At 40.5% G+C, this 12,700-nt stretch overlaps 1 protein-coding gene across 5 annotated transcripts in view; it reads right to left on the reverse strand.

The window, feature by feature from the left end:
- MSH3 (mutS homolog 3) overlaps positions 1 to 12,665 on the reverse strand; it is a 118,374-nt gene extending 105,709 nt beyond the window's left edge. For 2 of the 5 annotated variants that reach the window (XR_005931557.1, XR_005931558.1), the window contains exons 1-8: positions 12,487 to 12,632; positions 10,611 to 10,734; positions 9,366 to 9,589; positions 5,294 to 5,506; positions 4,333 to 4,449; positions 3,456 to 3,573; positions 2,047 to 2,192; positions 846 to 1,012 (exon numbers count right to left, since the gene is read on the reverse strand). Coding sequence is in view for 3 of the 5 variants with exons in the window: in XM_030004428.2 (XP_029860288.1) it covers positions 846 to 1,012; positions 2,047 to 2,192; positions 3,456 to 3,573; positions 4,333 to 4,449; positions 5,294 to 5,506; positions 9,366 to 9,589; positions 10,611 to 10,734; positions 12,487 to 12,603 (1,226 nt within the window). In the remaining 2 variants the exon portion in view is untranslated. Of the gene's footprint in view, positions 1 to 845; positions 1,013 to 2,046; positions 2,193 to 3,455; positions 3,574 to 4,332; positions 4,450 to 5,293; positions 5,507 to 9,365; positions 9,590 to 10,610; positions 10,735 to 12,486 lie in introns of all 5 variants that reach the window. The other 3 variants (XM_030004430.2, XM_030004429.2, XM_030004428.2) reach the window with 3 other exon arrangements.
- Between the last annotated feature and the right edge of the window lie 35 nt (positions 12,666 to 12,700).

A 12,700-nucleotide genomic window follows, 5' to 3' on the forward strand; every position in this document is an offset into this window, starting at 1 on the left:
TAGAAGAAAAATATTATCCTTTCTGACTAGTTAATCCAAAACAGAAATGCCAAGCTCTAAGCTAGTTCTTTACAGCCCAGAGCTGCATGGTTTAAAAAAAAAAAAAAAAAAAAAAAAAAAAAAAAAGTGAAAACCTGGTATTTTCTCTCAAAAATTGCATCTGTGAGATTTCACAAGTTCACCACACATGTTTATCTATCATCCTACAAATTACATCCTATATAATTATTCCACAGTAAAACTGATATAGAAAATATGTAACAAATTTACTCTTGAAATGCACAAAGAGAACTCAAAATATAAAATAAACAGATGATCAGTCACCATACTTCCAAGTCTGTATCCAAGTTCAAGATTGTATAATAGGACAGACTGAAATACCAGTTGCAAAGGTTTTCTACACCTATCTACATTAACAGAAAAAGTTTCAAGCCTTTTAGAGGTCTTGCAACTATGACACACAACAATAAGAGTCACATAACACCACTTTCAGATCCCAAAGGTAAGTGCATGAGCTCTGAAATAAACCCAACAGATAACATGATTGGGAGTATAGAATCTAAATGAAAACAACAAATGTTCAGGCATGCAAATCTTGCATAGGCCTGAGACAGAAACCATGAATTTCAGTCTAAATACAATTTAAGAATGAGTGCCCAGAATTCAGTGGGATCTGGGGGAATTTTCAACCCAGCAGCAAACTACAGTCACTGTGAAATGGGCTTTTACAGAACGACACATCCATGCTTGCTTCTGGATTTAAACTCTTATCAATAGCTATGCTGTAATTAAAAAAAAAAAAAAAAGACAAGAATCCCAAACAACAAAATCCCCATAGAACATACCTCATGGAGGTTATACTGTTGATGAGCTTTTCAGATTGATCTGACAAGCTAGATGGAAGTATTATTTCAACTGGCTGCAGGCGCAAAACCCGACTCTCTAATTCTAAGCGAGATGCACAGTCCCGAAAACTGTCAAAAATTACTTCTCCAGTAGTTGGTTGGATTGCCTGTCAAATAAAAAAAAAATAAAAATATATGCATTGAATATTTAAATTTTCAGAGAGTGTTTCCATGACTCAAATTGTTAAGCCAGAAAGATAATTTATGGTGTATAGCACAAAATTATATAGCACCCACATGCTTAGTTGAAGTGGCAGATCAACAAATATAATTGTGTTTTTCAAATCTATGATACGGTAATAACTTCAAAATACTACCACAATTTTGTCTTGGTAAACGATAACAATATCTTAAAAATGTAAGTGTACTCTTGTTATCATCAGTCCATCACTGTTCAACTTTTATTACTAGGCAAATCTATATAATTGGAAGTCTATGGAAGGTACATGCAATTCAGCCTGGAAAACTAACTGTCATCCTAGCACATGCTTTTGTTGTTCTCTCCCAGCTGCAGTATGACCTTCAAATACAAGCAAAATCAAAATGCTTTTAAATTAATGAACTGCCAGCAGACTGAGCTTCAGTTGTCACTGTGTTTTGCCAGGTAAACAATCCTGGTTCTAATATTCGCCATAAAAGAGAATACAGATCTGAAGTGTAAACAGTAAAAAAGCGTCTCTTCCTCTGAAGAACAGTATTTTGTAGAGGAAAAAAGTGCTCACAAGCTTTAAAATACTGACCCTAAAAATGTTTGAAGTTAGCGAAGCATCTGAACTAACAATTTCCCTGTATTTGGTTAAAACACAGCTATGCTTTCAATTGATACAGCAGCAAAAACAGTATTGGGAATATTCAACTATCAACTCCAGACCTTTTCTATAGTTTTCAAATATAAAGCCATCACAATTCACAGACAGATGATATCTTACCTGAACTGCACCTTGTTACAAAAAAAAACCAAAAACCGAAAACCAACCAAACAAAACACAAAACCAAACACCAAAACCCCCCAAAATCTAAAAGAACAATCACGATTTTAAGAAGATAACCGCCCAACTCTCAAAAAACCCAACAAAACAACCGCCACCCCACCCCCCCCCCCAAACCCTAAAATACTGATTCCCCTGTGAAACTAACTTACCATAATGCCTATAACAGTGTCACCTTTCTTCCTGTCTTTTAAGTTTTCTCCATTTTCACAGATACAGAGGAGGTAGTTATCAGGGACATCTGTTGTTACCTCTTCAACATCTACAGAATCATCTAGCTTCAGCAGAGGGTTCACATGTAACAAATGCTTAAAAAAAATAAAATAGTACACAGATTTTGTGGATTATTCATAGGTCCTTCTAGATCTAAGTACTTCTCAACTAGATGCGGTGCTGGGCCTTCCAGACTAAAGGTCTATTTGACATTTATTAGTTTGACTCCTAGTATGATTTTAGTGAACTTCAGATGACTGACAGCATGAGGACTGTCAGCGGTCATCTTCACAGGACAGGCAGTTACACAATGCACAGATTTCATCAGCTCATGCAAAGGCCATCTTTGACTATGTCTGCAGGTCTCCCCATTCAAGCAAGAGCAGCTATGTCAAAAGTTAAACCAGCAGCTGATTCTGCACATGGGCTGCTTCACCTTGTCATTTTGGCTTCATATTCACAAACCACATGCACCTAACAGAAAAAACGAAATGCACTAGATATGCAGCAACTGAAAAACAGGCAATACCCCGAGTTGAACAGAAGTCTACATCTTAGCAGGACTGTTAGGTTAGCTGCATTGAAAACTTGCTCCTTATTTATCCGCCAGGTTGGGTCATACTGCTGAGCCTGCTTTCCTTGAGTTTGCCAACCACTACAAGAGCCTGGAAGTACACTACAAGTTTTCCAACAAAACCTAAGGACTGTGTTATCTGCTTCCCCGATTTACTCCTTAAGTAAGTACTAGTTTGAGAAATTAAAGAAAAAACCATGAGGTAGGTAAGGCAGGAGATAGGAAAAGAAAAACTGGAAGGCAAAAAATTAAGAAAATAACTTCACTGGTTAAGAGCTGTTTCTATCTCATTTTTGCATTTTCTTTGTTACAATGATTTAATTACCCAGCTAGATTTTTAACAATCCATTGATTTTATCACCTTCTTGTCACTTAAAGCAAACTGTTGACACCAAACAGTCAATCCTTCTGCATTCACACCCTCCTGAATCACTAATGCTATGCATTCTCAATCTGGTGAAACACCCAGCTGAAGACAAGACCTACAGAACACTGTAGACTTGGGAAGTCCACTCTCTTCACTTCAGAAAGCAACTACAGTAAACCCAAGCTCTGCTGCTTCACAACAAACCTAAAGCCCTGAAGAGATGAAATTCTTTATAAAGCCAGCACAATGTTTTACCACAACATAAAATTAAAGGAACTTTACTTCCTGCTGCCACTCTTACATCAGTCACTAGCTACTCATGTTCCATCTAGGTGATAATACTAGAATTGCGGCCTCTAATACACCAAAGATTAGAGTCTGAAACCAAATTTATTTGAAAAGGATATCTTCTCCAATAAGCGTAGACTTTGTGTAGAGAGCAGTCAGTTTCCGGCTGAAGAGAGAGCTTTTATTTTCTCCAGCAGCCTTCAGTGCTGCAGTTTCCATTTGTTTTATTACTCCAACCTACAGGCAGACAGACAAGAAACAAAGTTAGCTCTTTGATAATAAATGTTGGGGTTTTTTTATTTTACAAATTTGGTCATCTTTTAAGATGTGCAAACTGCAAGTACATCATTAAAGCTGAGCAGGAAGGGCAGAGGCTAGCATCAATCCTACTAATGAGACTGTAAGCGACTGCTTTTCCTTACGCTGTATCCACTTCTAACTGCCCTCTCAACTTCTGTCCCTGTGCTTCTTGTTCTGTTTTGAAACAATTTAGCTAGAGTTCACCACTTGCCAGACAATCGTTGCTGCAATCAATCTGAATTCAACAAGTGCTTTTCTCATAAGCAGAAAAAAACAGAAGTATTAACAGAAAGCCACAGAATTACAGGGATCAACAAAGGAAGGAAAAGAGAAAAAAAAATACAGGCTGGGATAAGAAAAACAAGGATGTGAGGAAGAATAAGAGACCGGATATATAAATTTATCTTTATCTAATGCAAAGGCTTGATAAAAAACTGAGAGAAAGAATTGTTCTAGAACTGTTCTAGAAAACATGAAGATACTTTTCTGTAAAAAAGAGGAAGGCTGAATCTACTTAAATTTCATGACACTCAGCAGAAGAGAAAAAATGAAAGAAAGGGAAGTTAGCCATTTTAATTGCAAAAACAGGTAATAATGAGTTTCCCACTTCTCAGTTGAAATAAGACTCTGGTACAGTAAGTGCAAGTTATTTCAGTGCTATGCTGTACTTATCATTTAATAAAAGCCAGAGATAACCTTATATCCTTTTGCTACAAGTCGCCGCACATGGACAAACAATCTGTGACTCGGTATACTGGCAGTCATAAAGTTATGATCCTGATGACAATAAATGTTTAGTTCTTTAGCTGCAATCTGCAAAGTACAAGAAGAAGAGTTAGCCAATAGTTCAAAATGCAATACAGGAGCTCATCTCTATGACAACACTCACACACAACTACAATTAAAAAGTCCAGTGTCAAATGGAAAATGTTACAGGAAAAAGCCCAGAGAGCTGGGCCCCTCCACCTTCCTGTCCCAGCATGTTGTCACAAACAGGGTCTTCAGTATCACAGACTTCACATGTCAGATTATTACACTGCACCTTGATCTTTACCACCATGAGGTAAGCCACCTACACTGCACACAAGGATTCTACAACACAGCTCAACAAAGGATCCAATTATTTTCACAACACTAAAAATGCAGAGAGAATGGAGTTATTTTAACTGTGGTTATAAAGATGGTATTAAGCTAGCTAATCAATTAAAATACTGAAAAATCAATATCAGACAGCAGTGGAAACAAAATACTTCACAGAAAAAGAGTAACACCACTTGTTAAAATGTGACATTGTAAGGTATGATTCCTATTAGCTTTTTTGGCCCTTGGCAAAAAGGTAGGTGTTCACTGACTAGGGAATGTGGTCTTAAGCAGGAACCGCAGTCAGACACTGCATTGTGCACCTTAAGGTCTCAACATGCAGGATAGCAAGCACTGCCATATGATTACAAAATAATAAATGCTATTTTGGTAAGAAGTATATGCATAATGGATAGTCTTCAATTTAAGCATGCAGAAATTTTTCATCTTGATTTCAAATATTAAAGAACCCCACGAAATTTATGCCCCCAAAAAACCTTTCTTCTGGAAGTGGCCATAGACCTAGTACAACACTAACATAATGCAAGTATCTTTCCATGACCCTGGTAAAAATTACCTCTGCATCTTCTCCAAAGAAGCGATATTTGTATCCACATTCCACACACAAAACAGCATCTTTATACTGTTTCTTCATTTCTATGAATTGAAGTTCTAGTGGAGTGTAAATGCTTTTGGTTCTCTTATTAAGATTTGTATCTGAAGTATTTTGAGTATTTTCATAAGACTTAAGAGATGCAGAAAACTGACTAAGATCACAGCGTAACTCCTCCTGTAAATAAAAGGTGGAAAAGTACAGTTAGGAATCATCAAGTAAATCAATCACCCCTGCAGACCTTGACTCACATTGACAATAAAGCTAAAGACTGTTCTTGCAGTAAATAGCCCCAAGAACCGCAGCAAAACTATTAAAGTAGGATATACAGAATACAGTTTATTTGGAAATAAAAGGAATTAAAAAATCATGAAAGTCAAAGATTTTTCATCAATTAGTTGACTTGCTTTACAACAGTCCTCAGACATCTCAGCTGAAATCAGATCCCTGTTATACCATGAGCTCTCAAAACAGATCAAGAGACACGCAAGCTGCAAAGACTGGGCAGTCTAAACTGGCCAAATATAAAAATAAGGATGAATTACCACTCCAATTTACAGATGAGAAACTGCAGCCTAGAGAGATTAATGATGGTCCAAAAATCCACAGTAAATCAAGAAACAAAACAATTCAATAACAGTCTCAGTTCACTGTCTCAAGCACCAAAACCATATTTCTTCTCAGTCTGCCCTTTCTACATAAGCTCAACAAACCTCCCCAAATAATTTATTCTTAAACACAGAAAATCTATATTACAGTTTCTAAAACCCTTAACAGTTAAGGCTTTGAGCCCACCCTCTGTGGGGTTTATTATTTACAATGACATTATGTAGTCTATGCTAGCCAAACAACTTCAGCTCTAATACTTTGTTTTGTCCTGTACTGTAAGCAGGGTGACTGATTCAGTCTTTCAGAAGTGTCGTGAACAACACTGATAAGGTGTGCTCCACTTAGAGCAAAATTCCTCCTCACTTATATCACAGTACCAAGTACTGATAAAACTGGTTACAAAAAGAAAATACAAAGACAACACCCTCCACAAGTTTTTAAAGCCTATGACTACATGAAACACAATTGATCAGGCTGCACTGTGAATTTCTGTATCTGCAAATAAACCCGGTAAACTTAAATCTCTAACTGTCCCATCTAGATTACAAGGAACAAAGTCAATAGACTGTTGAGAAGCAACGGTAACTCAGAAGAAACAGAGATAGTACAAATCATAGACTTTGGGTCATAGGAACGTACAGAGACTGCAGTCAGAAAGCAATGGAAAAAAAAACCACTTAGCTGTATTGTTAACCGTGAATTGCAAAATTCCTAGAATCACACGCAATCAAGGGATGACCCATCTGACAAGCACACAACATAGCCCAGCAAAAACAAAGCTGTACCATGTGCCTAGAACTTGGACAGCCCCAGGAGCTTAGATGTCTCTACTGCAAAATCCTCAGCCCAAGGATTCAAAGGTCTTCAATCCAAGGCCTGTGCCAGCCAAGCAGTATGACTTCCTCCCATTTTAGAGAAAATTGTTGTGACAAAGCATGTGAAATAAGGTCACAACAGAAAGTAAAAGCAGTAAAAACACACGTGGAAGTTGAATTGCTGAGATGGTAGTAAGTTAGCAGCTCAAGGAATTTAGAAGAAAATTACTCACATAAAAAGGTTGTAACTCTAAGAAAAGGCAAGACATGAACATCTAAGATGAGCCATTCCAAGGAAGGCAGGCCAGCCCTTCCCTACCGGACTGCCTGGCCAGCACAGACTCAGTAAGTGTCTTACAGAGAAAGATGATGGTAACTCTTTGTCAAGTAGGTCACGAGTCCTCACCATCTTCTGAGTCTATTAAGTAAGAAATAATTGCTCTTTACTTTTACTTTGCATAGATCTTGCTTGCAGCGTCTCTCTGCACATGGTTAAAGCTGACCTTCCTTGTAATCTAGGAAGGGAGAGTTAACAGCTGTCATAATCTCACAGACAATCTGTGATCAACTGGACCCAAGTGCTGTTTGGCGATAAGCATCTAAGTATATGAATATGCAGTGGCAATACTGCTATAAAAAGCACACCAGTGTTAGTGCACTGAAAACCAACTTTGGAATTGGAAGGCAGATACACTGCACCAGCCGATACACGAAGAGTAACAAACACATCTGTTCATAGAGAAACCTGAATTCTGCAAAAACAACCATCTTAGGCCCACAGCTTTGTGGAATGAGAGTTCCACATGCCTTTGCTCACCAAACATGCACTTCTGCTGCGGTTACTGAGACACACGTGTTTTTAACCAACAACCTATGCCAGGCACTTGCTGTCTCCAGTGTTACAGAAGAGAAAGTCACTAAATACTCCCCATGCATGTTTCACATATATGAATTGTGAAGTATGATTTATAGCTTAAACTAGCAGAGGCAGCATCTGGTGTCAATGTAACTGGATCGACAGTCCTGGTTTTGGCTGGGATAGAGTTAATTTTCTTCCTAGTAGCTGGTATAGTGTTATGTTTTGGCTTCAGTATGAGAAGAATGTTGATAATCCTGACGTTTTCAGCTGTTGCTAAGTAGTGTTTATACTAAGTCAGGGATTTTTCAGCTTCTCATGCCCAGCCAGCAAGAAGGCTGGAGGGGCACAAGAAGTTGGGAGGGGACACAGCCAGGACAGCTGACCCCAGCTGGCCAAAAGGATATTCCATACCCTTTGTCATGTCCAGTATATAAACTGACCAGGAGGGGCAGATCGCTGCTTGGGGACTGGCTGAACATCAGTCAGCAGGCGGTGAGCAATTGCATTGTGTGTCACTTGCCTGTCTTGGGTTATATTTCACTCTCTTTTTGTTATCTTCCTTTTCATAACTATTATTATAATATTTTACTTTTTATTTCAATTATTAAGCTGTTCTTATCTCAACCAACGAGTTTTACTTGTTTTCGATTCTCCCCATCCCACGGGGTGGCACGGGGAGTAGTTAGTGAGTGAGTGAGTGGCTGCATGGTGCTTAAGTTGCTGGCTAAACCACAACAATGGACAAAGAGTCAGAAATTAAGAAGTCCCAGACAGACAAGGGTTTGAAAAAGAGGGTCAGAAAAGGAATCAGTTTTCTGTGTTCTCCAACTGACCACACCTACGTAATCTCATTCTCTTATAACAAAAATCTTTTGCCACAAACTGTTCACTTCACTATTCTTATTTTGATCTCCTGTTCACACAATCCAGACATGCCAGTTTAAGGTCATGACCTCCAGACAGGGAAGGTCAAATCAACTATACAACCTCCTTCCTTCAAAAAGCCAGATGTAAAGCTTTGTTAAAGAGCAGCTGAGTCCCAATGCAACACCACCACAGTAAGCCATGAGATGCCTTTTAGGACCTGAATACTTCAAACTGTGCAAGCTGACCCCAAAACCCAACCAATTAAGTAATGTTAATTAGCCCCATAATTAAAGGTGAAGCAAAGTACCATTACACTCTTATCAACTTGTATCATAGGTATCATAATGATAATTTTTCATGGGAGCTACTCATATCTTCCACAGATGGAAAAAACAGTGATATCTTTAGTAGCTACATTTATTAGCAAATGGATTAAGCTACATCTCAGTAATAATTCTAAATCATGTTTTTGCAAAGAAAGCCTGTTAGGAATTGTACAGCCCGTACAAAACTGATAGAACCGAAGGAACGCTGAGCAAAGGGCTACACTGAACATTTGTTATTACAGTATTACAGGTTCGTTATGATCTTAAAGGTCTTTTCTGACCTAAATGACTCTATGATTCACAATCACAAGATACACTGCCAGCGTTTCTGCTCTCTCATTACTGCTTTTTTCAGTGATACCACTGAAGAGCTATAAGAGGCATTCTGCTCACTACGCTAAGAGTTCCAGGAAAACATCTGTACACAAACACTGGTCTGTTGGGTACTGCTGCACTATTTCATGACAGAACACGAAAACACAAAAGGAATCTTGTGCCAAAGCTTGCTTTTTTAAACCATAAAAAGTAATCTATACAACACGAACCAAAGCTCTGCATACCTTCTGAGCAACCTTTGGGCTAGCGTCCCAAGACGGAAGAGTGTTTTTCAATTGTGAACTTCTCCCAATAATACTGGGACATTTTTCCAAATTCGGAGATTCTGTCTCCCGAAAACTATCCTCTCGGACTCTGTTACATGGCTGGTCTGAATCACTGCAGAATTCTCTCAATCTGTCTAGAGTTTGCAAACATATACGGGGCTTTTCACTCTTCTGAGGTTCTTCTTCAGTAAAAATACACAACAAAAAAGTATTAGCAACTTATTTTCTAAAACAGAACGTCTATTAGAATGACATCAGTAAGCAGAGAATGCAATCATTTTGCTCTGTTTCTCTCTCCCCTACATTCCTTCTCCTCTCTCACTGCAGTATTTCTGCCAGCCTGACAGAATCGTGCATGTAATCAGCTTGGTTAACTTCCCTGGAAAATCAATACTCCTCACTTGTATGCTTCTTCATACATGGGAAAAGAAGCACAATTATCTTCTAGACTGATAACTGCAAAGCCACAAAATTAGCCAAGAATATTGGAAGATGGGTGGTATTCTTTCAGTACAGTTTTTAAGCAGACAATATCGCTAGTTGATGGTGTCTTCAAACCATCATACCTACAAAACTGGATATAATTAATTCCTTCTTTAAAAAAATTACAGAGGCTAATTCTTTTCAACGAAGTATTAAGTATAATGAACTTTATATTCACTGATTTGTTTTTCTACTAGCATCATTAATTTGTTAAATTCCTGGTTCAAAGCCAGATGGAGCACAGGCATTTTCAATATAATTAAGTGGCTGTCATTTCACAGTTAAGAGCACTGCATTAGAACTATTTACTTTGAGGTAGCCTTTAGGTATCCCAGTTACAGGCCAGAATCCACAGAGCTGTCAGGTGTCAGTCATGCCTCAGCCTGAGACTAAAAGACAAACTGTTAAACCAACACATAAAGGGAAGTTCCAGCATTTCTGCCTGGGCCTCTTGGCTTCACTGACTGAACAACCTGTTAAAGCCAAGTCAGCTGAAGGGGACTGGCAGAGTAATTCTGGAACAAGGCTAAAATACCTGGCTTCTGAGCCGCAGAAAGGTGCTTTAACAGTATAGCTAGTATGCTCACAATGGCTCTTCAGAGATGGATCTTACACTCAAGAGACTTCCTAAAGTACCCACCAACAAATTCTTTTACACTGGACAATGAAAAACTATTTATTGGGTATAAATGCTTGAAGGTTTGTTTACAGTCAACTCACTTTTATCCTGAGTCTTCAGTGGGTTACAGACATCTTCTAGAGTAATCTGTCGTGCCTTGGTCTTCTTTTCACAGGGTTCACTGCTTTCTGTTGATGTTCTCCTTTTTGTGCCCAATTCAGAAGCCTGAAACATAAATTAAACAAAGTCATCATTACTTTTTCTCTTTGCCATCCTTATGAAAGACAATAATGCACCCAAGGATTTCATAAAGAGATAATGTAAAATTAATTTACAATATATGAAATCCATAACTATTTTACCGATCTACATTTTTTGTTTATAAATAGTTCTTCTATCATTCAAGGCTACAAAAGGAAGAGAAATAGTGCATTCTGTGAACAAGTTGGCTGTTGTGCTAAAAAAGAAACACCTGCAGCTACCATGGCTTCAAAAGGCAGCATAGAGCTACTTCTGTGGCAGAGAACTGAACCAGGACTTAATAGACTTTCCCACCATACCACGCACTACCACCCTGTGTCTGAATCAGATCTCTTGTGCAAATTCTCATTCCCACAGTCCAGAGCCCTCTTCTTGCCAGACACTGGCTATTCGCCTCTGAGAAGCACTACTTCCTATGGCCTACATCCTGGTGATGGGAGAGCATCTTCTCCACACCATCCTGGAAGTGTTAACCCAGACTTAAAAGATTTTCCTAAACTATTTGTAAACGCCTAGCTAGCATCATCCTGGGTTTGTATAGAATACAGCACTTTCCACCACTCCTCCTTAGGTGGCTTTTGACACACGCACTTTTAACATTTCATCAACAGAAAATTCATCAATTCATGTTGTTTCATCATTGATGTATTCTGTTTGACAGACTGCAAGAAGTATGACCAAATACAAAGGAGTAACTTGCAACTGCAGCAACATATAAACACCATTTCACTTTGCAGATAAACACACAAAACGTGCTTTTAGCAGCCTGCATCCACATTCCATTCGGACATCTCAGGTGGTTTAAGTGTATTACTGGGGAAATTGACAATCTTCTTATAACTAAGCAGAAACTCCACCCTCAGCAACGGAGCCCATAACCTCTTCATAATGCATCCATAGGCACACACCACAAGAGTGGCAAAGAGTTTGCCTTCCAAGACCACTATTATATACGACCAGAATAACGCTAATTAGGAAGCAGTTTTTCTGCATGGACAGAAAGCGGTAATCATACCTTTCAAAATACATTTGCACCGAAGGTAACGAAAAAGGTTGACTTGAAACACAGGTGAAAAATGCATACGCCTTTCCAGGCCCAGAAAGAGCTAGAAACATCAACCACAAGGAGAGTGGAAAACATAAACTCGGAATGAAATCCAATTGCTAAGAAACAGCAATTTTTTCCCAGTGGCGACACGGAGAGGCTACTGGACCACCGCAGGGTCTCTGGTCCTGGCACCTAGCAGCGGACTAAGAGCTGTCTGAGCTCCATGACCTGGGCCGCGAGCTCCGCCCGCTGCACGCCAGCAGGCAGAACCTGTGCCAGCAGGTCCAACGCCACTGCGAGGGAGCGAAGCCCCTGGGACAGACACCGGCGCACCGGCTTTGCCTAGCTCGCCCTACCCGGGTCAAGCCTCGGTTCCTGCAAAACGGGCATACCCTCCTGCCTCTCTCCCGACAGACGCGCTATCGCTACCCTGTGTGACACAAGGCAGAGGATGCCACGGCAAGCGCAGCTAACGGGAAGGGCAGGGCCGCAGGGCACCCCTTCGTGCGGGCCGGGCCGTGGCCGGCTCCGGCCATCCCTTCTGAGGTGACTTTCTGACACGGGGTAACCAGCCAGGCCCGAGGGCTCCCGCGCGGCCTCCGCGGGCCCGGCCCGCGCCCTTCAGGCGCCCTGAGCCCCAACCGCCGCCGCCGCCGCCCCGGGCGCACCGTCTGCCGGGCGGCACCCTGCTCCCCGCCGCTCCCCGCCGCTCCGAAGAACCTGCTCAGCACCAGCTGCTGCCCCCCGCCGCCTCCGCATTCCCGCCGCCGCCGCCCCCGCGGCATGGCGATGGCGGGCCGCGGCCGCGGGCACCCGCACCACCCTCCTCGCCGGATGCGACGGCGGGCGAGGGGTGGGACCGCGGGGGAGGCGCCTCCGCCC

The sequence above is a fragment of the Aquila chrysaetos genome, chromosome Z, assembly GCF_900496995.4.
Source record: "Aquila chrysaetos chrysaetos chromosome Z, bAquChr1.4, whole genome shotgun sequence".
Classification (NCBI taxonomy): Eukaryota; Metazoa; Chordata; class Aves; order Accipitriformes; family Accipitridae; genus Aquila; species Aquila chrysaetos.